Source organism: Podarcis erhardii (genome assembly GCF_964252035.2).
Source record: "Podarcis erhardii genome assembly, chromosome: 12".
NCBI classification, from domain to species: Eukaryota; Metazoa; Chordata; class Lepidosauria; order Squamata; family Lacertidae; genus Podarcis; species Podarcis erhardii.
The window spans coordinates 26,168,605-26,195,876 of record NC_138513.1 but is presented as its reverse complement, the minus strand read 5'-3'; the positions used below and the strand labels follow the sequence as shown (position 1 = coordinate 26,195,876).

General features: G+C 41.7%; 1 protein-coding gene across 4 annotated transcripts in view; it reads left to right on the top strand.

The window, feature by feature from the left end:
• The window catches only part of THSD7A (thrombospondin type 1 domain containing 7A), a 230,684-nt gene that overhangs the window by 169,090 nt on the left and 34,322 nt on the right, over nucleotides 1–27,272 (top strand). For all 4 annotated transcript variants that reach the window (XM_081881830.1, XM_081881832.1, XM_081881829.1 and 1 more), the window contains 3 exons: nucleotides 2,047–2,241; nucleotides 4,649–4,912; nucleotides 24,338–24,516. In XM_081881830.1, the coding sequence (XP_081737956.1) occupies nucleotides 2,047–2,241; nucleotides 4,649–4,912; nucleotides 24,338–24,516 (638 nt within the window). The remainder of the gene's footprint in view (nucleotides 1–2,046; nucleotides 2,242–4,648; nucleotides 4,913–24,337; nucleotides 24,517–27,272) is intronic.

Here is a 27,272-nt window from a genome sequence, read left to right as displayed (position 1 = left end):
ATAAATGAATTTAATCAAACTGCTTACTTTATCACTACAACAATTGTTTCAAGACTTTATTGACTAGGGGTTGTAACTGCTTTTTGGGTGGCTGAACCTGTTTGTAGCTAAGGATCATGTGGTGGTTGCAACACAGGTTTTGTTGTCGCCCTTCAAATTCCTTATGGTCCCTTTCCATACTATACCGTTATAGATTGTGCCTTGGAGGCAACACTGTATATTTCAGTTATAAATGTAGAAAGAGCAAAGACTATACATGACCCTCCATTTATATTTGTTCATAAAGAGTCCTCTGTGCGCCGCTAAAAAGCCTTGCACATTTGTGGGTTCACATTTATTATATTGTTTCCTTAGTTATGCTAGTATGTCAGAAAGTTTATAGCTGCCATTTTACCATTTAGAATTCACATTTCATCTCTTCAGATATGGGGAGTCTATTAAACCACACAGGAAAAATTAATCTCAGGCCAATTAACTGAGTTTGGAGACAGTGAAATAGTATTTACAGTTCTGGGAACTGAGAGGGTCATGGATAGGTCCTGCCTTTGGAATCCTGGGCTACAAATAAAGGATAGATTTTCAAAGAGTTGGAATCATAATATTTGCTAGGGAGGCAGCAGTTGTCTGATATTGGAGCATTTCATCATGCAACTTGCAGTTGAGAACTCAGGAACATACAGCTCATAAAAAGTTTTTTTTTTCCTTTTTCCTTGATTCAATCCTATGCATGCTTGGGATTAAATCCTATTCAATTCTGTGAGGCATACTTCTGAATAAATATAGATAACATCAGGCTGCATAGCTGTTGAGCAAAGTCAGTGTGTAGAAGTTCACTGTGTAGTTTAGGGCTGCGTTCAAGTATTCTTTTTGAGGTATTTCATTATGACTGCATTACACTTAACTGGGAATAAGTCCCATTGAAGTCAATAGGTACATCGGTATAGTATTACACACACACACACACACACACACACACACACACACAACCACGCATGCCTTATAAGCAAAATAGAACTTGCTGGTCAGAAACAGTAATGCAGCGTAATCTGCATAAATGGTACAGCCTATGCATCTTTACTCAGAAGTCTCAGTTAGTTCAATGGGGCTTCCAGGTAAGTGTGTATAGGACTGCAAATCTCAGAGAAAATGGAGCCTAATTTGCAGCACTGTGGCAGGGGTGGTGAACCCATGGTTCTCCAGACGTTGCTGGACTTCAACTCCCATCCTACCCAACTGTTGCCCATGTTAGGTGGGGCTGATGGGAGTTGTAATACAGCAACATCTGGAGGATCACGTGTTACCCCTCCCTAATCTACTGGTATGCCTATTGTTATTGTTATTGTCATTATTATTATTACAAGTTGCTTGTTACTCAAATGTCCCCAGCAACTTACACCGCATTTAAAAACCTAAACCTAGATACATTATACTGTTAAATTGTGTTTAAAACATATTCATTGGTTTTCTCCATTACAAGCTCCTTATGCCATTATTGCTAGAGAGAAGATCTTTTGTGTTTTTATATGGAGGTTTAATATAATGTTCAAGCTACAAAGCATTTTCAGGTAGACATACCTTCCTGCTTTCCTATGGAGCAAATACATTTCTCTTCAAAGTGTGTATCAACTGTGAATATAATTATAGTATATTTTAAATTATAAAAAGCTCAATTCATATCTCAGAATACCCATTCTTTGGGAAAGTTAGTAATATAGGGCAGTTAAATTATACAGCAAAATGGGGCAGAATAATAGATGGCATTTATTCCTTCCTTCGTAGAATGGCTTGTATTGTATTTCTGTGCTGCATTTTTAATGTCACTTGCTGATCTGAATTATATGAGAGGTGTGCAGCATTTTGCATTTTCTGAAATTTGAAAACAGTCCCGTGGTACCAGAGATCCCAAGCAGAATGTTACTGTTCTTGAACCTATTGCCAGTTGAGCTAAATCAAATGTGGGTGACTCTGGTGGTTAGGTGCTCCATTGTCTTACTTACAAAAAGGCCTAGCAACTCATTATAATTCTTTCTGCTTCTCTCCTTCCAGCTATTACTTGTCGCAAGCAAGATGGCGGACAGGCTGACATCAGCGAATGCCTTAAGCATGCAGGCTCTTTGCCACCCTTAACGCAACCCTGCCAAATCCCTTGCCAAGATGACTGTCAGTTCACAAGCTGGTCAAAGTTCTCTTCTTGCAATGGGGATTGTGGAGCATTTAGGACAAGAAAGCGCTCTCTTATTGGTAAGGGTTGGAAAATACCAAGAGAAACATTGTTGGTAGTAGTAGGACTAGTGCTGCCATGAGAAATTTACTTAGGGAGCAGGTAGAATCCCTAAAATGACCGAAATGCAGAAACTGTTGACACTAGTTGGGTAGGGTGTCAACTGGAAACAACTTAACCAGAAAAGCCTTCCTTGTATGAATATTGAATTGATTTGTATTGCCCAAGGTAGTGTATTTTATTAACTGATCCATATGGAATCATCTGTAAAGTTAGACATACATATTCTAGTAGAAGTGGATATATATTCCAAATCTATACTGTGATTTCAGACAATCAAGGAAAACACACACACACACACATATGCGTGCATATCCTTCCCAAGAAATCATGAAAAGAATATGTACATTTGACAATAGAAATCCATGGACTTCTGCTTCTTTTTGTACATAACATCATTATGCAAATTATTTTTACGTAAAAGTAATCAGTCATGGATGCTTTAGTTGATATTCCTGCATTGTAGGACCTTGTACTAGATGACCTTTGGAGTCCCTTCCAACTCTATTATCCCTGGGAGGAAAAAATCCAAAATTTTATAGGAGGAATTGAGGTCTTCCATTATCATTTATTATTGATAATGCTTTATTTTCCACCTACCCCAAAAAGAATTTATGTGCCATCTGCCATGAAGTTGTAGAATACAGTTTGAAATAATGCTAGCAGTCTTCTGAGCACTAGTGACAGGAGTTTAGAGATGTGTGTCATTAGATTGCAGACTATTTTTCATAATGATGGTTTTGGTTCAACTGCTGCAACTACTCCACATTTACTAAGTAAGAAATTGTACATACTCTTGACAGGGGAAGGACTTTCAGAAACAAGGTTAACTAGCTGGGCTGCATTCCTGTAGACACTTTGACTGCTTCAATTCAGTTGAAGTCAATGAGATTTTAGCATCCTGGGTGCAGAATTGCTGAATAAAGAAAAAACTGAAAGTCTTGGCTTTCAGTCAGTAAGTAGACCCTCTCTTTTGCTAGACAGACACTCCCAAGTGGGTGTCATGACACTCCATGTGAGTGTCATGAAGATGGTGGCAACATCATTAGACACAGGATTGATATGCATGATCTAGATCCTATATTGATATGCATGATCTAGATCCAATTTGCAGGGCTAAAGAAATGTAGGAAATGAAAGATGTCTGCCTGACAAGGAATTCTGTGTAACTCGAAAACTTGCTTATTTCTACCCAAATTAATGTTGGTCCAATGAAAGCCGCACATTATCTGATTTGGATCTCTTCCACTTTAGGGCCTGGTTATTATTTAATGAATAATAGGAAGAGCTCCTACTTTAATCAGAACAGAGAATTACTGGTGCTATATCGACTGTCTCTGTTCTGTCTATGCTGGTAAACATTTTAATGACCCCACTGTCTTTCCAAGATGCTTCTTATCACATCTCATAAAAATTGTATTATTTCTGAGCAAAGGAAAACATGGCAGCATCCACTGAGGCCCATTGAAATGACAAGAAGGTAGATACGGATTTCAGATTTGGATTTATGTAATAAAGCTTTCAGGGACACGGGTGGCGCTGTGGGTTAAACCACAGAGCCTAGGGGTTGCCGATCAGAAGGTCGATGGTTCGAATCCCCGCAACGGGGTGAGCTCCCGTTGCTCGGTCCCAGCTCCTGCCAACCTAGCAGTTCGAAAGCACGTCAAAGTGCAAGTAGATAAATAGGTACCGCTCCAGCGGGAAGGTAAACGGTGTTTCCGTGCGCTGCTCTGGTTCGCCAGAAGCGGCTTAGTCATGCTGGTCACATGACCCAGAAGCTGTACACCGGCTCCCTCAGCCAATAAAGCGAGATGAGCGCCACAACCCCAGAGTCGGTCACGACTGGACCTAATGGTCCAGGGTCCCTTTACCTTTTTAATAAAGCTTTCACATAGTGATGTATTTTAAATAGAGTTTCCACTAAGGGCTCATCCCCACTTCTGCTTGTCCCATGTCTGGAATGCACAGGTCTGAGTGGTTTTCCTCTTGTCTCATACTTTCTAGGAATGGGCCTGAGAGGCTTTGCCTTTGCTCTGCGCTTTAGTGCTAAATCAGAGTAACCAACAGTCGAGAGCAAACTCAGTTGACATTTGCTTCGATTCAGTAGTAAACAGCAGGTTTTCCCAGGGGGAGGCGGTGGGTCAAGTGGAAGTTTGGATGAGCGCTAAGATTATTTTCAGTGGTGGAAATCACTACTAACAGAACAGGGAACACAAATTGCGAAGACAATTCGCAGTTACTAGTATGGGAGCCCCATTGACTTATAAGAGACTTTACAATGTTGTAGATAACAAGCACCATAATAAACATCCAGATAAAGGATATCCCAAGAAAGCAATTTCTGAAGTTCTTTCTACTCCCTTCCAGGAAAAAGCAAGAAGAAGGAGAAATGCAAAAATCCCCAGCTGCATCCACTGATTGAGACCCAGATCTGTCCATGTGACAAGTATAATGCCCAGCCTGTGGGGAACTGGTCAGACTGCATCTTACCCGAGGGCAAAGTAGAAGTACTGCTGGGAATGAAAGTACAAGGAGACATCAAAGAGTGTGGGCAAGGCTACCGTTACCAAGCCATGGCTTGCTATGATCAAAACAGCAGACTCGTCGAAACATCACGATGCAACAGTCATGGTATTTAAAAATCTCTCCTTTTTCTGGTTGGTTAAAGGTGCTGGTTTGTCTTTGAATGTCACAGAGATACAGCATATAGGCAGAATTTGGAGGGGGGAAATCACTGAGATAGAAAAGCGCGTTGTTTCCTTAGGAAGGTATTCAAAGCCGATGTAAGTTAAGGAACCTTTTTCTGCAAGTCAGGAAAATTCCTTACCTTTCTATGTTGCTTTTCCAGGTGTGTGTGTGTGTGTGTGTGTGTGTGTTCACTTCTGTAAAAAAATAGATCCAGAGACGACATGAAAAAAACCTCCAGCTCTTGCTCATCCCTTGTGGTGAAAACAGTTGCCATAGAGCATGCAACACCATGGGTTTCTTTCAAATTCACTGTATTTTCAATTTATGTTATGTTTCATTGTTCTTGCTGCAAAAGACTAACAGGGCTGCTTCTCTGGAAATTCATTCCTATTGCATTTGTAAATTGGTATGGTTCAGGAATCAGGTGCGAATCATAGAAAACTGGACATTCATATTCTGACAAAGAGCTAGAAGTTTTATTGCCTTTATTATTTATGTCTACACAGGCCAGCTGCTGCCTGTCCTCAAATTCAGTAGGTAGCAGCATCGTTTTTTAGATGTTGAGGCCTGGCTTTATCTTGCCTTAAAAAAAATAAAAATAGTGCCTTTATCTTACTATTTTAAACTTCTTTTAGTTGACCAATAAATGCAATTATGGATAAATAAGCAGTGGTTTTATGAAAAGTGAAATCTTTCCTTTTATATATATCTTTACACTTTACACTCATAGATTCACTGCAATCTATGGGGATTAAGATAGGAAGTTGAACTGCAGTGGTTCTCTTAAGCATGACTAACAGCAATCCAACCCCACTTCTTGCTGGTCAGGGGGAGCTGGGTTGAATTGTATGGAGGTGTCCTTCAAGCCAGTTCTGCTGGTCACTCTTGGCCTTCTCCCAGCATCCACCTGCAGTGACATCAGCATCACCCCGCTAGCTTCCCCTTTAAGAGGCTGAGAGATAGCTCAATTGGTAGAGCAAAGGTGTGGGCAGGCTTTATGGGGATGGAGTGGGGCTGAGCCAACCCGAGGTCCATTGGCTCTTGAGCTGGCCCATCTGTGGTTGCATGCTGTCCCCACCTCCCACCTAGCTGCTATGTGTGGTGGAGCTGCAGATGTGGCAGCGTCCCCACAACACTGTTAAAGCCTGGGACCACCTTCCATCTTCTAGAGTCCCAGATCATGGCTATACAAGTTTTGCATAGCAGGTGCATTTTCATAGTCTCCATGGAAGTGATATATTTAAGCACAAGCAGATTGCGGGGCAGAGTCAAGGCGCATAACCTCAGTCAACCCCACATCATGTTAATTAGTACCCAAACGAAGATGCTTACATTTAGCTCTTCTACACTGCTGAGGTGTGTTGAGTCACATTTTAAGAGAGTTGTGGCTTCTCTGCATAACAAATTAACCGTGCTTGCTATTCTTTGCTGTTATACATAGCAAATCATTGTCTGTGAGCCTCCAAACAATTTTCACAGATTGGTGTGAGGTGTTTTGTTTAAAAACCAATCTGCTTATGAGAGCTATAAGACCTTGGAAAATTGGGAGCTGGATATAAAGGCTTCCAATCACACAAAATAAAAAAGCTGTGAGTCTAGAAACCTTAGACTATAGGTAACGCAAAATAATGAAAGACCTTCAGTCCGACAGAAGCAAGAGGGGCCTAGTGCCAATCATTGTAGCTCTGAAGAATTAATATTTGTAAGAGCAACTATAAAAACACTGGGAAATCAGGAACCATCTATTCAACAGTACAGAGTAGCTGGAGCGCGGGCAATGGAGCTGATGGAATTGCTATCTTGCAGTGTCAGAAGGGAAATCTTATTATGTTGGATGGAATCCAAACTGTTTGCCACAAGAACACAACACTATCCAGTAAAGAAATTAATCTCTTTTCTTTTCTTTTGGTGCCGCTTCTGAAGTTTAGAAACTCCTGAGACACAGATTACTGGGTGAGACATGGTCTTACATAGACACCACTGACCTTGGGTCTGATGTGACCTATAACGATAATAAATATAAATCAAGAGTACAGCAGAGTTAATCCTGTATACCGTCAAGATACGTAGCAGCAGGATTAGGGATAGCAGCATTAATAGACAAAGATGGATGACTTTCCATTGACTTTCCATTGGGTTGACGTTTGTTCCAACATCACTTTTCCAGTAAGACTTGGCGAGCTGCTTCATGTGTTAAGTTTTTAGTGTACGCCTGTATTGAACATATACATTGTACTTCTGTGTTTCAAAGCACATGCTGGACCTGGGTATTTTGTGAAACAGGAGTGGGGAACCTAAGGCCCAGGGGACCCTCCCAAGACCACACCCCTCACTAGTTTTGCTTCATAACCCACGTGTCTTTCTGCCTGACTAGAATGTGTCCTTGAACTCTGATAGTGCCTTTTCTTTGGATGGAGGATAGAGGTGTGTGCATGCGCGCGTGCGCGCACGCCCGCATGCAGAAACTACCCTATTGTATATAGGTAAAAATAACATTCATTGCTCTGCCAGCTTTTGCCTCTGGTCTCATCTACCACTGGATGTGGCTAGAAGAAAGTTGCTCAGAAGGGAATGTGTCTCAGGCTGAAAAAAGTTCCCCACCCTTGCCTAGAGGGAGCTCCTGATTGACCAGGGCTCTTTATTACATCTCTTTGGGCTGTGCCATACAAAGCAGCCTCAACAGCGCTGAAGATGCTCCCATTCTTGCAACTGAAAGGAATCAATAACTTGTCTTTGTATTTTCGGTTGCATATCTATGCTGGATTGGTAGTTTACGTGGCAATATTTTGGCCTGTCATTCCCTGGACAAATTAGACAGTGTCCTTTTTATGACTAATTATTTTGTTACGGCTTTCCATCATGTTGGCTCACTTACTTGCGTGACAGTATTTCTAAGCTGCCCTGTAACAAAATTCTAAGGGCAGCTTTAATCAGGAAATAGTACAGTTTAAAATCCAGCGTCAATAACAAACAATAGTAAAATTAGGAATATAGGATACTGTAATGGGGTTTGGGGTTGCTTGTGCGTAAGGCACAAACTGCTCCAAGCTGAGTAGTTTGGTTAAAACTTTCCCCTGGCTGGACAGTCAGTACTCCGTGACTGTCTCAATCACTGGCAGAATCCGTCAGTGGGCGTTTCCTGAATTTCTTCCAACATAGAAGTTCTTTCACACCCAATCGCCGCCTGCTTTCTCTGTGCGAAACCTTTCTGCGCAGAGTGGGCGTCCCCAGAGGAGGTCCCGTGCTCTCCCCGCTGGCTTCACTGGAAGAGTCCTGGAGCCTTCTCTCCGAAGTTCCCTCAGACTCCCCTTTCTCCCTGGCGTCACGTCTATTTCCTTCCCCAGTGGAAGCTTCCTCTCTCTCCTTGCTGGTTCTCTCTCCAGCATCATTTTGGAGCCTCACCACCACCCTTGGCTCCGATGGCAGTTTCCTGACAGATACAAACAGTAAGAGAGAGCAAAAACAGTTTAGAAAGACTGAAGCGATAAAATATTTTCTCCTGGTGTCAAAATGACACCAAGATGGTTATCAGACAGGTTTCTCTGGGGAGGACATTCCACAGCAATGACCCCACCACTGAAAAAGCCCTGTGTTCTGTACCTAGTCACCATACCACCACACTTGGTGGGAGCACTTTAAGAAGGGCCTCCAAAGAAGACTTCAAGATCCAGGTATAGGTACACATGGAGAGAGGTGATTCTTCAAGTACCTTGGTCCCAAGCTGTGAAGCAAAGTAAAGGAAAGCAGTACCTTGAATGGGACTGGAAGCCAGTGGAGATTGTAAAGTACTGGCATGATGTTAGAACCCTAGAGCTTTATTCTTAACTAATTTAAGTTTCCATACCATTTTCAAAAGCAGCTCCCCACACAGTGAGCTGCAGTTGTCTAAGCAAGAGGTAACTAGGGCATGAATTACTGAAGCAAGGCTGTCTCGTTCCAGGTAGGCAAGTAGGTAGTGTACTATTCTTAGCTGGTGAAAAGCTGTTCAGCTACAGAGGCTACTAGTGCCTTAGTAACACAAATGAATCAATGAACACCTCCAGACTACAAACCTGAACCTTTGGGGTAATGCAACCTGTTTAGAACAAGTAGAACACCACTTGCCCCATGGGGTAAGTAATCTCCAATATGCTTCAAAAATAATACTTTTTAAAAATCGCTCTTTTTTCCCAATGCACAATGAAAGAGACCAAATAAGAGAAATCTGTCAGTCATCTTGGGCATCTCAAGAGAGACAACACACAAACATCTCACAAATCTGTTTATATGTCTTCAGCAAAAATTAGATATTTGTCCATCTGTGATCGCTTATCAAAGCCTGGTGTGTTGGGTTTTTGAGGAGGTGGTGGTGGTTAGATTTCTAAAAAGAAAAAAGTGAGATCTGGGGACATTATGTCTCCTGTATATCATTTTTCTCTTGATCCATTTCTTTTGTAGCAATGTCAAAACTAAGTCATTTCATTGCCCAATTTGGCATTTCAATTTTAATCTAAATCAAATGTGGGCATGGATTTTTTTAAAGAACATTAATAATTTGACTTTTTTGGGAGGCACTACTGGAATTCAGAAAATATTTTAATTGTATTGAACTGATGTTTCCCCCAGATGATACTGTGTAACTCACTTCACCTCCATTTCTCAAAGGTCTCCAACATAATGCCAGTACATCTCAATAAAATCTTCAAAATTTGTGAATGGAAAACACCACAGAAAATAGTAAATGTCTTCAGTATATAGTACATGGTAGTTAGGATATCCTAGCATGTTCATAACTTGTTTATTTGTTATTTACAAGCATTTCTTTTCTGCATTGATTTTATATTTAAAAACATAACTTAAAAACATAATTAAGCTTCAGTTTCAGAGAATAATACCCACAGCAAAAATCACACACAAATTACTCCCTACAAATTACAGTATAAAGAATAATGATTATTCTTATGGTTCCTTCAGTGTAAACAACTATGAGTTCCACAAAGTAGCTTATGAGATGGCAGCATTACATTATTAGTTTTCTCATTCCCATGCGCTACAAAATCAAACCACTCTGATCCAAAACTATCATTCTTTTTAGTCCCTCCAGCCAATTTTAATCCACTTAATATTTTAAAAACCTCTTAAGCAGTGTACCGTATGTATGATATAGAAACAGAATCTATTAATACAAAACCGCAACTTGAAACTGATAAAACAATATACAGAAGATACATACACACAGTATAAAAGCATACAGAATATGTTCTGGGGACTCATATGTGTAGAACTGTCCAGAACTGGGTAAAGGAAAGCCTGAACAAAAGTTTTTACAAGATGTCTGAATATATATATATGAATGACATGGATCAGTTATGCCCAAACAGCGCTACACAAAGGTGTCAGAATTGTACCTTGCAAAATGTATAAGATCACAGAAACAAAAATGGTGGTAAAACTCAAAATGGTGCTGGAAAATGTAGGGAACTTTAAAGCACTATTCAATCACTGGTGTGTTTTCATGGAAACTTTCTGGGGCACTGAAAGGACAACAAACCATAATTCAAATAACTCTATAAAAAGCCATTTATAATACAAATAATATATAATATATATTTTGACCATCCCAACCATATTTTTTAAAAACCTTATAAAATTTGGGAGCACGCATGCCTTAATAGATATAGTCTTTCCTTAAGCTTTGCTTGATCATAAAACAAACCAACATCAACCTAGTGCCCATATTTAGTCCTATAAGACTAAGATTCTAATGCTACACACACACACTGCATGTCAGTGGCAGCTGCAGGAGTTTGATTGGAGCATAAACTCACCTCTGTTGGCAGAGTCTAGTGGAGAGGAAGCACCACTGATGAAGACTCCTTGGTGTGATTCCTCCATTGTAGGGGGCCGTACTAGATGATCCTTGGGGTCCTTTTCATCTCTACAGTTCTATGGTTCTATGAAATGTTTGAGCAACACTGATGTATGGATAATGGACAATCAGGTTATCAGTGCTGGCTGTAGCACTTTTGACAGCAAAATCTCTATTCTTGCTGTATTCCCAGTACCAGTGGTACTCAAATAAATCTGAGTGCGTATTTCTAACTTCTGCAGCCCATTGCACCGGCATGACACGTGAACCCTGTTCAGAGAAAATTACCACAGCCATTGCTGTTTGCTGGATGCTACTGACGGCAGACAGCTTTTGCCATTGTAATTTCAGAATGCTACTATATACCGTATTTTTCGCTCTATAAGACGCACCAGACCACAAGACACACCTAGTTTTTGGAGGAGGAAAACAAGAAAAAAAATATTCTGAATCTCAGAAGCCAGAACAGCAAGAGGGATCGCTGCACAGTGAAAGCAGCAATCCCTCTTGCTGTTCTGGCTTCTGGGATAGCTGCGCAGCTTGCATTCGCTCCATAAGACGCACACACATTTCCCCTTACTGTTTAGGAGGGGAAAAGTGAGTCTTATAGAGCAAAAAATACGGTAATCGGACCATTGAGGATTATGACCATCTTCTCTTGTAACTCTTCTCTTGGTCAGCACTCTGATGCAGCAGAGAGATTTAATGTTTTTATATAGGTCATAATGCACTTCTTAATTCATGTCGGTTTATTTTTTAAGACCTCAGGCACAGTCAACCAGTCCAGGATGGCTTGTCTGCTGCCTTATTAGTGGGAGATTATTTCCCCCTTTAGCATTAATTAAATGAGATACATTGATTTGTGCTGACTCTACAAAGCTCTGTGTGGTTGCAAGGCTTAGGCAGGGGATTAGAGGGGAATATCTGTGCATCGGTGAATGTTTCTAGAACAGCTGTTGGGAGTATCCATGTGAAGTGCTGAATTTCTTATTTAATTGCTTATGCGTCTGATAGTAAACTCTCAGATGCTATAAAAGAGTCCATGTGGTTGCAAACATTGCTTTATTGTTTATGTGTACTCTTTCATCATTTTAAAAAGTCTTTTTTTATGAATTCTACCCTGCAGCTATGTGAAAGGAAAGTAAAATGAAATAGAAATGCAGAAGAAAGACTTTTAAAGTTCCACTTTGTCTTGCAATGTACCTTATGAAATACGATATTATTTCCACTGACGAGTCAGAGGTTATAAATTTATTTTAGCCATTTCGTGTATTCAGAAAAGTGGACTATGAAAAAACAAATCAAGGTCAGAGTGAACTAGAATATATTCTGATTCCCTCCAGTACTACTGAATTCCGCATCTCCATGTTGTACAGTGCTGTTGAGAAATTGCCTCTAATGAGCTTGATGGAACAATCTCTCTAATATATCATTGTCTGTGATTGTTGTCGGTCATGCAAATGGCAGCATAACCACAGAACTGCAGGTGGGTGAGGAGGTGGGCGAGGAAGCAGTGTGAGTGGTGGTGGGTGGCAGCCTGCGGCCCAGACAATCCTGAGAGGAGCAGCCATGGCAGGGCGGCTTCTTCTTCTTCTTCTTCTTCTTCTTCTTCTTCTTCTTCTTCTTCTTCTTCTTCTTCTTCAATTACTCATAGCCGAGTAAGATTGTCTTCCATAAACACAGTTTTAAATGTGAGTCTGTAAGTGACTGTGTGGAGGCCATTTCTGAATCCACACATCCTTCCACAGTGGGGACATAGGTTTCTGGGTGGTAGTTGATCACGGTGAGGGTTTGCTGAACATGCCTTCCTCTTAGCATGTTTTTCCCTTTTGTCCTGAGTTCAAGCGTCTTCAAAGCTCATTGCACCTTTGGTAAAGGCTGTTCTCCAATTGGAGCGCTCACAGGCCAGTGTTTCCCAGCTCTTGGTGTTTATACTACATTTTTTTAAAAAAGATTTGCCTTGAGAGAGTCTTTGAACTTCTTTTGTTGACTGCTAGCATCAACTCCCCATCATCTGTACTACTCGGTGGCTGCTGTGCACCTGACATGCTGCCTCTTTGTCCTCTGCAACGTTGGAGGCCAAGGAGAAAGAAAGCACAACAAAACAGAACTGTTGCTGGGGAGCTGCCCCAGCAGGCGAGTGTCCTTGGGGGTGATCAGGATGTAACTGGAGGCGAGTGGGTGGGTCAGTACAGGGCACACTTTCTAAGCCTTCCCACTCTCCCGCCGGTTACTGCTGATGGTTGCTGTGGGAGAAGGGAGAATGAAATAACGCCTTTCTTCTCTTGCTCTCTGCAGCAATGGTGACAGGGGGAGAGCAAGGAGTCTTGGAAAACTTACCCTGTGCAGATCTGACCTCCTTTCCAGCCTGCCTGCCAGGGAAAAGGAGAAGATGATGATTTGGGGCAAGCTGTGAGGGGAAGGGGCTTGGTGAATGTTGTGGTGGTGGGGATGATGATGAACAAAATCAATCCTCCTGGCAAATGGGGAATATCCCCTCCCTCGCCCAAGTTTAGGATATTCCACCATTCTTCAGCAGAGTTTCTTGTTCTTTGAGGAAAATTAAGTGGCTCGTGTAAATGTAAACAAGGTTTAATAATAAAACTGTAGCAAAATAACATAATGTCTGAGAGAAACTAAAACAACATCATGAGAGGCTAGTCTGAGGCAAGAAAACTAGAAGAGGCAGTTGGTCCCTCTTAACTGACAGGATACACACAAGCCTCGCCCACCAGATACCCAACATTCCACTGATCAATTTTGGCCCAATTGTTTTTCTTACAGTGAAGGGTTGTGGGGTGGGTGGGTGGGATTGGCAAGCAGAGCTAGCAGGATCGGCAGCCCCTAGAATTTCTAAAAGAAATGTGTGATATGTATGAGATGCTTGAATTAGCACCCAAGATTATACTGCCTTTGCATTTGTCCCATTCAGATATGCATAGATTATTGCTTTTTTATTTTCTTGATGCAATTTTTATAATACAATGAAATCCAGTGAGATTCAGGTAGAAATTGAGTCTTTCAAAGGCTGTGGCACACCTTCCGTTTCCTGACCTCCATGCACCTGGCAGACACTGGGTGTTGAGTTTGCCAAGCATGTATTGGCAGGGGAGCCCAATCCATAATACTCAGAAATATAAAATGATAAGAGCATGAGTTGAACGGGAAAACAACAACAACATAATATTGTGGCATGGGTAGAGGACGGCTATGGCAAGGTTTAGTAATGGCCACCAACTTAGGTGGCTTCAAAAGATTAGACATAGGAGATAACAATGGTTGCTAGCCAATAACTTCCAGTATTCATTCCAGAATAAGATGAATAGCAGTTCCTGAGGAGCCAAAATAGGGAGAGTGCTATTGCGCTCATGTTCTGTTTATGGGCTTCTCAAAGGACACTGAGAGGATGCTGACTTAGATGGGCCTTTGGTCTGATCCTGCAGAGCTCTCCTTATGTTCTTAAGAGCTTGTCCCAGAATTCACTCTTAAGCTTACCTGCTATGAGTGTGCCTATGTTCGTGTATAGAAAACCACTGTAGGGAAAAACAGATGTTTCCTAATGACAAATTGGAGGATGAGGGCAAATAGTTCTGCCACTAACCTGAAATCATTTGCTTTGGTGTACTTTCCACTTAAACGGTGAGACTTGCATCCCAATAAACATGCTTAGGATCAAGATATTAGAATAAATGATATAGTGCATTCTTGCAAAGGCTAGTATGTGTCATGACGGCATGATAATCATAAATGTTGATGAGAGAATTCAATAACAGTTTAGTCAAAAGGTGCTGTGTTTCTTCATCCGTGTCTGGTTGCTGCATCATAGCACGTTGATGCGCAAGGAAGACTCTCTTGCCATTTTAACTAGTGTCATCGTTTCTAATCTCGCAGTGAGTCATGACCTGTGAGGTGTCCATTAGCATGAAAAACTAGGGAAGCCTCTCTTCAGTAAAGAAGGGACCAAACTGCTGATGCAGAAGATCAATTGCTGTGTGCCACTGAAGCCTTGGAGGCTAATCCTGAAAACAAGATAAAAGACATGCCGTTGTTCAATTCATCACTCCATGGGCTCTTGTGACATAGCCATGAATACAAATACTGTCAGGTAGACTGTAAATACCTTTGAAAGTCAAGGGAGATTCAAGAAGTGGTGTCCTTCACTAAACCTAGAAGATCAGTTCTGTACTTGCACAAAGTAAAAATATATTGGAATATCAGTATCTATATAATACATGGGTGCACAATTCCAAGTTTATATTTCTACAAATGTGTAGCTGCAAATGTTGATTCACCCACTTTCTGTGAGGTAGCTGTATCTTTTGAAAATGTGTCCGACATGATAAACGTTGGGTTATTTATGAATTACAATGAGGGTTTTTGTTTTGCTGGAGAAAAGCTCATGTCTGCTCTCCCTCCGTTTTTTACTTTTATTATTTGAAGGTTTTCCCATTTATACTGCTTGGATCATTGTTATCCATCTTTGTAACTAATCTGTATAGAAGACTGCCCAAGAAACTGGGGATGGTGAGATAGTCAACCCATATTTTATGGCTTTTAATCCAACCCGTGGAAGAGAATAAAAATATATATTAAAAAACCTTTATGATCACAGACTAAGTTGTGTGGCAGATTCATTTGGGGTGCTATATTTGCCAGACTTTCAGGTATAATTCCTAAACTCTGTTGATCCAGTGTAATGCTTTCAGGGCCACATTAAGACTTGACAGGCAGGCAATATATTTCATCCCTACCCTCTTCTCACATATAAAGCAGATGCACATCAATTTATCATTTACATTAGGGGAGACTTACCTGTGACCCTGCAAATGTTGCTGGGCTACAATTAATTCCCACCAGCCTCAGTCAGCATACCCAGTGTTCAGGAACAATGGGAGTTGTAGTCCAATATCTTCAAGGCAGCCGTGCTTTACATGAAAAAACCCATAGGTCAAAGAATCAAAACAACTTGGCCTCCTCCATTACCTCATTACATTACATTTCTTTTTAAGTACTTATTTTCTCAGCTTGGCTCACTTCCAGCATGCCCCCCTTTCTTCTTTTCATGTCAAAAGACCACACATCCCACTTTATATTTTAATAGGGCTGCCATCTGAACAGCTGTCCCTTCACATCTACTCGGTGGCTTCCCTGACTTACTTATCCTTTAATAGTGCTAACTAGCATGGTGCCGTATTCAAGGATAAGTTGTTGAAGTTAGGTACCCTATATAAACTGGGTGATTCATGAGTAGGGATAAGGGAGGAATTTGGTTCAGTTCATATTATAGATGAATATATCAAATCCATACTTTCCAGAGCAAGAACTGGCATCCTTTGAAATTTGCACTTATCCAAAGTTTGTGATGCAGTTATCCAACCAAGCCATGCTTAAGAAGAAGAAGAAGAAGAAGAAGAAGAAGAAGAAGAAGAAGAAGAAGAAGAAGAAGAAGAAGAATATATTAGGGGACATTGTGCATAAAAAATATGTTAGTAAAAATAACATACAAAAAATGTACTATATTGGAGGAAATTGCTTCCTGAAACATATGCATTATTCAGAACTGTACCAAAATATGTTTATTAGGAGAAATTCACATTAAAATGCTAATAAATTTACATGAGATTTTTTAAAAAAAACCAAAATATTTGCAAATTGCTGCAGAAATGTGAAGAACCGAAAACTGGAAAAATGAGAAACTGAAAGATCCTTCCAACTCTGTTCAAGAGGATCTCATGAATCAACTTCTAGTACCTGAACAAGGTGTTCATAGTCAGTCCTTTTCCCATAACGTCTCATCTGTACCTCATTTAATAATCACTTTTTCATGATAGGGTCACTCTGTGGGCTGGTTCAGATGTAACACGAAACCATGGTTTAGAGTTTACCAACCCAGATAGGTGGGGTAATAATAATAATAATAATAATAATAATAATAATAATCCAGTCCCACTCCCCTGTGCTTTCTTCCAGGAAAAGGTTTTTGCTTCTGTTTTGTTTTTGTTTTTATTAACCACAGGCCTCGTATTTCATCCACACCTGAACAAACAGCAATTAAGCTTAGCTACTGGTAATAGGAACAAGGTGACTTCACACCTTGGTTTTTGTACTTGGCTTGTTTAAATGAACCGTGGTTGGATGACATGCTGAACTGAGGCTAATATAAAATGGAAGCTGAAGGTTGTGATCATTTCCTTACAACTGTACCAGTCAGAGGAAGAAAGCGGAGATGGAGCCCATGAAAACTCAGAGAAGTTAGGCTCAATCAATAATGGTTTAGTCTTACATTTAGAAACAGCCTGCATGTTTATCTCTTCTCATATCATCCTGCATCTGTTCCTCCCATACACATACTTGCCATTCCTCTGATTTCTCCTTGCCATTTGCTCTTCTGTGTCCCTCTTGTTTTCTTCTGTATGAGTGGTTACATCCATTTTTCTTTGTCTGTGTTATTAAAACAGAAATATGGAAGAACATTTGGTCTACGCATGTGAAAGATGATAAATGCATTGGCCAACTGTTGGGAACATCAGGTCAAAAGGCTGGAATTAAGTATTTTTCCATTACAATTAAGACTTAACCAATTTGCAGATGTCCAGTTTCATCATGAGTCACATCGCATGACATTGTAAATACATTTAACAAAGCATAGTTTATGATTCTCAGCTTTGGGATGGGCATAATAGTCTTTCTGAGCGTTTGCTATTGTCTGGAATTATAAGAGGACTAGTATCTTAAAATCCATGTAGGTGTAACAGGAAGTGCTTCATTGGTAGGGGATAGTTTGGTATTTCTGCTAGGAAGGCAAGAAGGCATGCAAAATAAATACTTAGGAGCTATCCTGTTGCTTCCTAATAGTATAGGAAAAAGTACTTCCTGTATAGGGAGAAAGTACAAAGCTATAGATATATCCCAAGGACTGCAAAGAACATATGTTTGCTATCAGTATCAGGTTTTTATTTATTTAGTTTAAATGTATGAATCTGCTTGGTGTAATATTTAATGTGCTATAGAAAGCTAATGTTTAATGCAAATTATATAGTCCCTCAATTCATATATTTAATTGCCCAAAGCCATGTTGCTCCATTAGAACTGCAACATAACCATAAATACCTTGACTAGGATTAACTAACAATCACAAAACAGTTACTTTAATTATTTGGTGGGTGCATGTTTTCCTCTTTTGAGCATTTGCAGTCTAACATAGTCCTGTGCATGTTTACTTAGAAGTTGGTTCGGTAGTACTTACTCATGGGTAGGTGTGTTTAGGATTCCAGTCCTACTATTTAAAGAGATACATGGCTGACTTCTGTATTGTCATAGAGAAACACAGCATCTGACTTCTCTTCTGAGTTTGCTCACAATGGGAAGAGTGGTGTTTCTGCTGGTGTGGAAAAATACTGAGTTGCCTGGACTATCTTGTGGTGATGTATTGACAATATTTGCTTTTCTCGTGTCTACCAAGATAGACAACTTTGTGCACTAACCTGATAACAGAATAGTAATATAGTATGACTAAAGCAGCAAATAGGTTGATTTAGCAATAAACAAGCTAAACAGAAGCTGATGGAAAAGAGACACCCAATGACAGGCATTACCTAACCAGAGAAGTGAATATGAAGCAGTCCAGGTGGTGGGCAAAGGAGACAGCTGGATCTTTCCATTCCTAACCAAAGTGAGCTATAAGAACCTGCTTGTCTTTGCAAATAAACACACTAGCAGACTCTAGACCACAAGAGCTTATGCCTCAATAATTCACTTGGTCTTTAAGAGGTTTTAAAGCAGGTTGGATGGTCATCTGTCACAGATGCTTTAGTTGAGATTCCTGAATTGCAGAGGGTTGGAGTAGATGACTCTTGAGGTCCCTTCCAAATCTACAATTCTATGTTTCTGTTACTCTTACCTAAGACTCTTTGTTATATTTGCAGTGACCTGTAGCTCTTCTATTTGAGGCCATTTTGTGGAGATGGAGTGGAGAAACTGCAGCCTTCTAGATGGTGTTGTATTCCAGCTCTCATAACCCTGACCGCGGACCACATTGATGGGATGGGAGTTAAGGTTTTACAGCATCTGGTGGACTGCAGGTTTCCCACTCTTGGCTGTGTATTGTGTGTGCCGATCCCTCATGCATCAAAGTAGTCTTGAATGGTGCCCTAAGCAGCCAAGGCAGATGAGTCCCAGGAAGCCCCCAGCATATGCCAAAAAACCAGCTTCCAGAGAGTATGTGGCTTTTGTCTTCAGTCCCATCTAACTTTTCCATGGGCAGGATGCCCATAGATTTGTTGCAATGCACCCCTGAAGCTTGTTCAGTTGAGCTTACATAAATAATCTGTTAATATAGTAATGGGCATACTGCAATTAGATAGCTTGGAATAAAAGACCACAAGTACTAAATATTGGATGCATTAGACTGCGATTTTAAATCATTTAAATTACGAATGTAATAGCATGTGCTTCTTTTTTTTTTTTTAAAAAAATAATCTTTAAAATCCAGCTCATATGATACCAGCTTGCTGTAGTCCTTGCTTACTTACTCTCTTGCATTGGATATTTATCTGTTCTAAATGCTTCTGAAAGCACTGGCTAAGCGTGTATCTTGTTTTTCTATACTGCCTCCCTAACTGCTTCTCAAATTTCATTTTGCATTAGGAGATTCGTTTATTACCATTACAGCATGTCTGCTGCTGCAATCTCTGTCTCCCATACGGCATTAGTGATACAGGGATGTTTGTGTTGTTGCAAGTTTGGGGGTTTCCATTGTTGAAAGAGCCAGGCAAGTTTATTGGTGAGTTAATGGCCCCTACGTGTGGGTCCTTAGTATAAGAAATGAAGCTGCTCTGTGCCAGAGGGCAAATTGGGTGGTAGTGAGAAGACAGTGATCAGAGTTGGGTGTGAGAACTGGGCTAGAATCAGGCTGCTGGCAGCAGCCAGAGAATGAGAGCCATGCTCTCATTGTTGTACAGCTATGGGAAAAGGAAGAGCTTTTGGGCTGTTAATGCTGTGAGCCCCTCCACTGTAGGCTCAGGTTGTACATATGTGTAAATAAGACATATCTCATAAAGGCAGCACAGTCTCTGCTGTCCCTCATTCTGAGGAAACTCAACCCTGGGTGAGCTCCTTGCAACCCCTGGAATCTTGCATCGCTCAGAGATTGAGGTGGTGTACAACCGTATTATGGGTAGCATTCCCCACCCTGGCATCAGCCATCAACACAGGGCATTTGTTGTTGTTGTTGTTTAGTCGTCTTAGTCATGTTCGACTCTCCATGACCCCATGAACCAAAGCATGCCTTGGAAACTCTCACTTTTTTCTCAAAGCTTCTCCTTTTTATGTCCCTGGAGTTTTCTTGGCAAAATACTGGAGGGGATTGCCAGTTCCTTCTCCAGGTAGATCACATTTAGTCTAAACTTTCGGCTATGACCTGGGTGGCCCTGCACGGCATAGCTCATAGCTTCTTGGAGTTATTCAAGCCCCTTTGCCATGACAAGGCAGTGATCCATGTAGGGGAACACAGGGCATAGGCGTTGGCAATCAGATTTAAGCCATGTGGGGGGTGTCTGGTTAACTCAGGGCCTGTTCAAACATTATCACATTGGCATGTATCGTATATCCACATATTCTTTCCTATGGTAATATTCAAGTGGTAGTCACAAGAAGTTTGGTACCAAATGTGACACACCCACACCTTCTTCCATGCATTTAATAAATGACTAAGTGCAGTGGCTCCCGCAACCTGGTGGCCTCCAGATGTTTGGGGCTGCAACTTGGAAGGTTTCTGTATGAGGGAGATGAGCAGTTACCTGTCAGATATTCGGAAGAGGAGAGAGAGAGGAATCATGCCATGTTGCTGAAATAATCCCCGGGGTGATGAATCCCTGAGTGAAGTACACCAACTGCGAAAGCATTTCTTCTGAGGCCAGTTTCCTCAGCACGCAATCCTTTCAGCAGTGAAGGAGCAGCTCTGCTTGCTGCCAAAAAGATCCTTGGAGAATTGGCTAGAGGTAGCCAGGGGAGGAGGAGAACTGGGCTCAGAGGGCTATTTCCCCATCTTAAGGTCCCAGGATGAGCGTAATCTGGGGAACTGGGTTCGCATCTCCGCTCCTCCACATGTAGCTGCTGGGTGACCTTGGGCTAGTCACACTTCTCTGAAGTCTCTCAGCCTCACTCACCTCACAGAGTGTTTGTTGTGGGGGAGGAAGGGAAAGGAGAATGTTAGCTGCTTTGAGACTCCTTTGGGTAGTGATAAAGTGGGATATCAAATCAAAACTCTTCTTCTTCGTCTTCTTCTTCTCAAACTCCCAGTCCTACTGTGAGAGCACCGATCTTTTACTGCCAAGGACATTCCAGATTTTGGGGGGGGTGCACAAAGGGAGGGGGATTGATGCAAGGGGTTGTTTCTATCCCTCCCCATTATTTTTCTGCAAGGGCCATGGGCCTGCTCTGCTCTTCAGTTTAACACAATGGATACCTGCATGTAGCCATACCTCTACAATAATACAAGAAACAAATGGGGTCTGCTATAAAATGCTACAGTGTGGAGTGCTCCTATATTAGTGTTCCAGTCAACAAGCCATGCCCTCTCCCAGGATACTCCATTCCATTCCATTCCCCAATAGTAAGTCAGCATTCTGTAGCCCCTGAGCTTAGTTCTAATTTGGCCTTTTTTGCAGTATGCTTCCCCCTTAGGGGGTTGTTGCACTCCTTTGTGTTTTTTGTTCCATAAGCATCAGCCCTCATACTCAAACCTCAAAAACAGAAGGTGAGGGGAAAATGATAATGGGATTTTGCTGTACTGGTAGCCAGCTAACAGCAGTGTAGTTTGTTCAGGATCCTGCATCTCTCCAGCGATGCCAATATTAACAGAGCATAGGATTGTATTGCTACAGAAGCAAGCGGATATAAACAGTACAAAAATAACTGAATGGTAAAAAAAGAATAACCAGACATGATTGCATGTGTGTTATAGCCACCTTGAGTGCTTTGTTTTCAAGGTCAATGGTTTGCATGTAACGTCTGCTTCCAGAGCAGGTAGAAATCCCTAAATAAATGAATATATTGTCTCTTAAAAACAGTGAAATTCAGTTCTGTAGCCAGATGCTCACAAATGAAAGTTTTGAAACCTTTTCCTTGTGTTTAAGAATAGATACTCATGCGTGGTTTTTTGCCAGTCACATTCCTTTTTATTGCAGTTCCATTGTTTTATACTCTAGAACTAAAATGGGTGAGCTGATACGCTGTTTCCTAATGACCTGTCTTACTTTGAGGTGGGGTGGGGAGCCTGTTGAAGACTGGGAGCTTAAATGGACTCTTACATCACATTAGTTTGTGACGCCTGGGGGGGGGGGCGCCAAAGAAAGTCTTAGCATATCTACAGGCTGGAGTTGTACAGGCCTTTGACCATAAGCACAAGTACTTTAAAGTACAAGTTGCAGCTGTAAAATATTGCAGCCTATCCTCTCTCATTGAAAGGAATGTTCCTGTTTGGGTGCCAGCCAGCCAGTTTTCCCTAAGACAATCCAAGATGTTCAAGATCAGGGGTCAGCAAACTTTTTCAGCAGGGATCCGGTCAACTGTCCCTCAGACCTTGTGGGGGGGCCGGACTCAGAGATACATTTTAAATAAAAGCACACATTCTACTCATGTAAAAACACGCTGATTCCTGGACTGTCCATGTGCCAGATTTAGAAGGCGATTGGGCTGGATCCAGCCCCCGGGCCTTAGTTTGCCTACCCATATTCAAGATGCTCTATCTTTCCCACCCTACGCCCAATTTCCCCCTTTTTATTTTCAAGCTGGTACTTAGCATTCCCTGATTGCTGAGCACTCTCAGTCCTCATAGGGCTGTTGTGGAGAGGGGTGTGTGTACCCCCCCTTTTGTATTTTTGAAACCTCAGGCTTCCCATTTGCATGCTGATCACTCCCTCTGGTTCCTCAGTAGCACCACTTCGCCTCCATTTCTGTCGGCCACCACCACCTGTGTTCTCAATTAGTGGGAGTGATGTCGCATATTTTATACACCGAGCATAGTGCAAAGTGTACTTTTGCATCAAAGTCTTCTGGCAGCGGGGGTGGGGTGGGGGTGAGGAGAGAGTTCTAAGGCTTGTGGCAATAGACCCTTGTTTAGCCTAATCGAACTACTATCACCTTTAAACCCATCAACACTTGGAGAAAGCATCTGTGTTTCCTTCGGAGCATTTACAAGTGAGGGCAGATGGCTGTTAATCTGCAGATCATTGATGTGGCAGATCACACTCTCTCCTCCCCTCTTAGACCCGATAGATAAAATGTTAAGTTCACTGGTTTCAAGAGGATCAGGTGCCTTTGGTCTGGCTAGTATGCAAACATATGTTGCAGCCACCGTGAGATATTCCTTGCTTCAGCTGTGGAAGGGGTGTGCTGACAGACTGACTCACGAGACACCTTTCATTCAATATACCTCTGTGGAGTGTGACAGTGATGTAATGAGAGACAGGGCAGCGTCAGTTACGTTCCAGCTGTCAAAAAGTCAGAGAACGGCAGATACCAGATGAGCATGAATCCTAATAAGACACCGCAGCAGGCACTCAGATATTACCCCAGCACTGTCTCTGGGTGCGTGTATCAGCTTCTTAGTTGAATTTTAATATTGTCCTAATGACGAAGAAATTTCTGCGCTCGCAGACTCCTGCCAAGTCAGAGTTTGAAGCCTGAAAGCACACACTGTAGGTGGATGGGAGGGAGGGCTTCATATACATGTCCGTCTCTCTAAGCGCCAGAATGTGGGGGGTCACCCAATGAAATTACGGGCAGTCGATTCAGGGAGGACAAAACATGGTACCTCTTTTCATTTATGTAGTGATGGCCACTAGTTTAGAGGGCTTTAATGGGGATTAGACAAATCTGTGGAAGAGAGAGGGTATCAGTGTCTATTAGCCAGCGAAACTGAACCTCTGTGTTCGTCAGTGATGTGCCCCCGGATACCAGCTGCTGGGAGGCAGCTGCAAGAGAAGGTAATTGCCTCTATCGCAGGCTCACAGTAATAATAATAATAATAATAATAATAATAATAATAATAATAATAATTTTCATTTATACCCCGCCCGTCTGGCTGGGTTTCCCCAGCCACTCTGGGTGGCTTCCAACAGAACACTAAAATACAATAACCTATTAAACATTAAAAGCTTCCCTAAACAGGGCTGCCTTCAGATGTCTTCTAAAAGTTGGGTAGTTATTTTTCTCTTTGACATCTGGTGGGAGGGCGTTCCACAGGGCGGGTGCCACTACTGAGAAGGCCCTCTGCCTGGTTCCCTGTAACTTGGCTTCTCGCAGCGAGGGAACCGCCAGAAGGCCCACGGCACTGGACCTCATTGTCTGGGCAGAACGATGGAGGTGGAGACGCTCCTTCAGGTATACTGGACTGAGGCTTCTTGGAAGAATCTGGCTAGCCACTGTGGGAAGCAGAATGCTGGCCTCATTTGGCTTTTGGTCTGCTCCAGCAAGGCTCTTACGTCCTGGCGTTGTGCTGTTGTTTTGTCTCCACTCAGGGTACATCGAGGAAGCTTGCATCATCCCCTGCCCCTCGGACTGCAAGCTCAGCGAGTGGTCCAACTGGTCTCGCTGCAGTAAATCCTGTGGCAGTGGGGTGAAAGTCAGGTCCAAATGGCTCCGGGAGAAGCCCTACAATGGCGGAAGGCCTTGCCCCAAGTTGGATCATGTCAATCAGGTAATTCTCAGCACATTGCCATCCGTCGTTCTTTTACATTTCAAAACTGAGTTGTTCTCTCTCCTGAATACATCACTGAAGAGAAGGCTATCAAAATACATAGAGCATCCTCCAATGGTTTTTTAAATTCACTTAGTCTAAGTTGTCTTCCCTCACTTTTTACGTATTTGGTGTCAATTCAATGCCTGCTCACTCTTTTCTTTCCTTCTTAGCATGTAGGATCCTTGTTGGTTAATACTAGGACAGCAGCCTTTAATCATTCAGTTTTAGATTAATTGATTAACAGTGTTTTTAATGGACTAAAAAGAGACGCAAACAATCAAAAACACTCAAATTAATATTGTTACACGCAACCTCCATATCCACTGAGCGATGCGAGAGACTTCAAGGACCCTGGCACTTGCCCAGGGCTTGTGTGTCCTTCTGGAAATAAGGCACAGCGGAGACTGTGGTGTTTTTATTATATATGGTTTATTTACACATATATACAACCAGGCCTTTTTTTACAGCCAAAACTCAGTTCCAGCACCTCTCAGGTGGGTGCCATTGCCATTATAAGAGAACAAGAGAGGTGTTCATGGTGAGTTGCGGCACCTCTTTTTCTAGAAAAATAGCACTGTATACCACCTGGACCTAGATGAAGTGATTGCAGAGCATCCACATCCCAAGAGGGCCTGGCTTCCTTCATAAGAAGAGCAAAAAGCCATGCTCTGTGTCTCTTATGTTCCCTCCTGTCACAGCCAGCCCACATCATGTTCTGCCGCTGCTTCTCTGCTTCTCAAACCACTTGCAGAACTGACACCTTCCCCCTGTTGGCTTACATCATCCACTTTGAAATCCTAACCCTTTTGGTCTCTGCCCACCAACACACAGCTGGAGGAGGGTCTCCCCTCTTTGTCTGGCAGTCTTTTCTCTCTGTTGATAGGTTCCCTGATGGGCATCACCCATCTTTGTCTCCTCTGTGCCTTACACTCAGCTAGTCCTGTCAGGCTGGCCTGACTCATTAGCATAAGCTGCATCTAGCAGCCTTTGGCACAGTTTAATCAAACCTTGATTTATTCTAACTTTTACTAAATCCAAGAATTATGGATGCCTTGCACCCACAAAACTGGCACCCCGACATATAATGATATTTAAAATACTATAAATCAGTGTGTACAGGCTAAAAGCTTCCCTGTTGGATAGCAAGGCTGAACTTACACCCTAATAACTGTTAATATATTCTATTGTTGTACTGTGTATTTGGGTCTATGGGCCAAAACAAAACTCTCTCTCTCTGTGTGTGTGTAAATAGTTATAAAAGCTGAAGATAGCAGGCACCGCCTTAAAAGAGGCATCGCTTTCTCACTCTTACAATAAAGGAATTTTAAGAGGGGTTTTTGTCCTGCGACATATGGCCCATGTAAAAAACAAAGCATCCCTCTCCCACTCCCAGCAACATTATTGTTTTAATAATATGCAGATTTAATTATTTAATGGATTAAAATTCAACTACCAACTCAGGTTTCTTTAATTGGCGACAGCCCTAATTCATAATGGTTCATTGGTATTCTAGGGGAATGTTCTTTTATATGTTTGACCAGACCAAGAGGGGAGCGATGGGGAGGGCTTTGTGTGTAAGCGTGAAGGAGGTCATAGTCATATGCAGGAGAATCTTAAATGTTGATGCTGAACCATCGATGGATGTTTAATAAGCTCTAGATGTTCATGGCCTCTGCTCTTGGTTTCATGACAAACTGAACAGAAGGGAAAAAAGAAAAAGGGTTTTGTGCATCTTCTCAGACTTGATTAATGTCCACCTTGAGTTTTGATTTAATCTGCATTCCCCCCCCCCCCCAGCAAATGAAACAGCCCAAGTTTTCATTTCCATAAATTCCCCTGTAGTGGGGAGCTGGGAAGAAGATGCAAAAGGGGTGGGGGGTGGGGATGTTGGCGGTTCTCATCTAAATAAGATGTGCATTTACTGGATGCCATTGTGTTGACATTTTGCAAGCACAGAAGGAAATGGCCTGCTGATTTGATTTTCCACTTAAGAGGATGTAATTAGTTCTAGTTTAGAACATAATAAGTGTTAAACTAAAGCTAATAAACCAAGTTTGTAATCCAATTTAACACCAAACAAAAGTAGGCATGAAGGCTAGGTTGTGCAAGTGAGGTATTCATAGCGGGGTGAAAACATTTTAATAGGAGGGGCTGAGACCAGATCTTCTGCTTTCAGACTAATTCACACTACTTAGAAACATGCTTTCTTTTTCTAGATAACAAAAATAGTAAATGGTTAGATATCTGTGGTCTGAAGATAGTGAGAGGTTTATTTCTACAACGATGCTGCCCTCTAATGGTGGCTAGTGTCATAACGTCCTTAGCTTTTTGTTAGAAGGCTTCACCCACATCTGCCCAAGTCTAGTGCTAATCTTCAAGTGTTTCTCTTTATGTGCTTCTTCCTTCTAAAATTTAAGTCATGCCCCTTTTAATTTTTGAACTGAATTTGCACTGCTGCACACACAAACCCATCTATTGGTACCATTTACTGAAACTTGATAGGCTTTTCCCGTGATGGTGTTCATGGATTGGGAAACGGTTATGGGTTGCTTCCCCCCGTCCCCTCCAACCTAAAGAAAGTGCTAGATAAAATTAACAACATTTCTAGATGAGCAGCTGCAATGCATAGCTACAAATTCACCAGTAATAATAAAGAAAATGACAGGGCAGGGCAGAAAGAAGAACAGTGCAAAGCAGCTTTGTAAATTAACCCA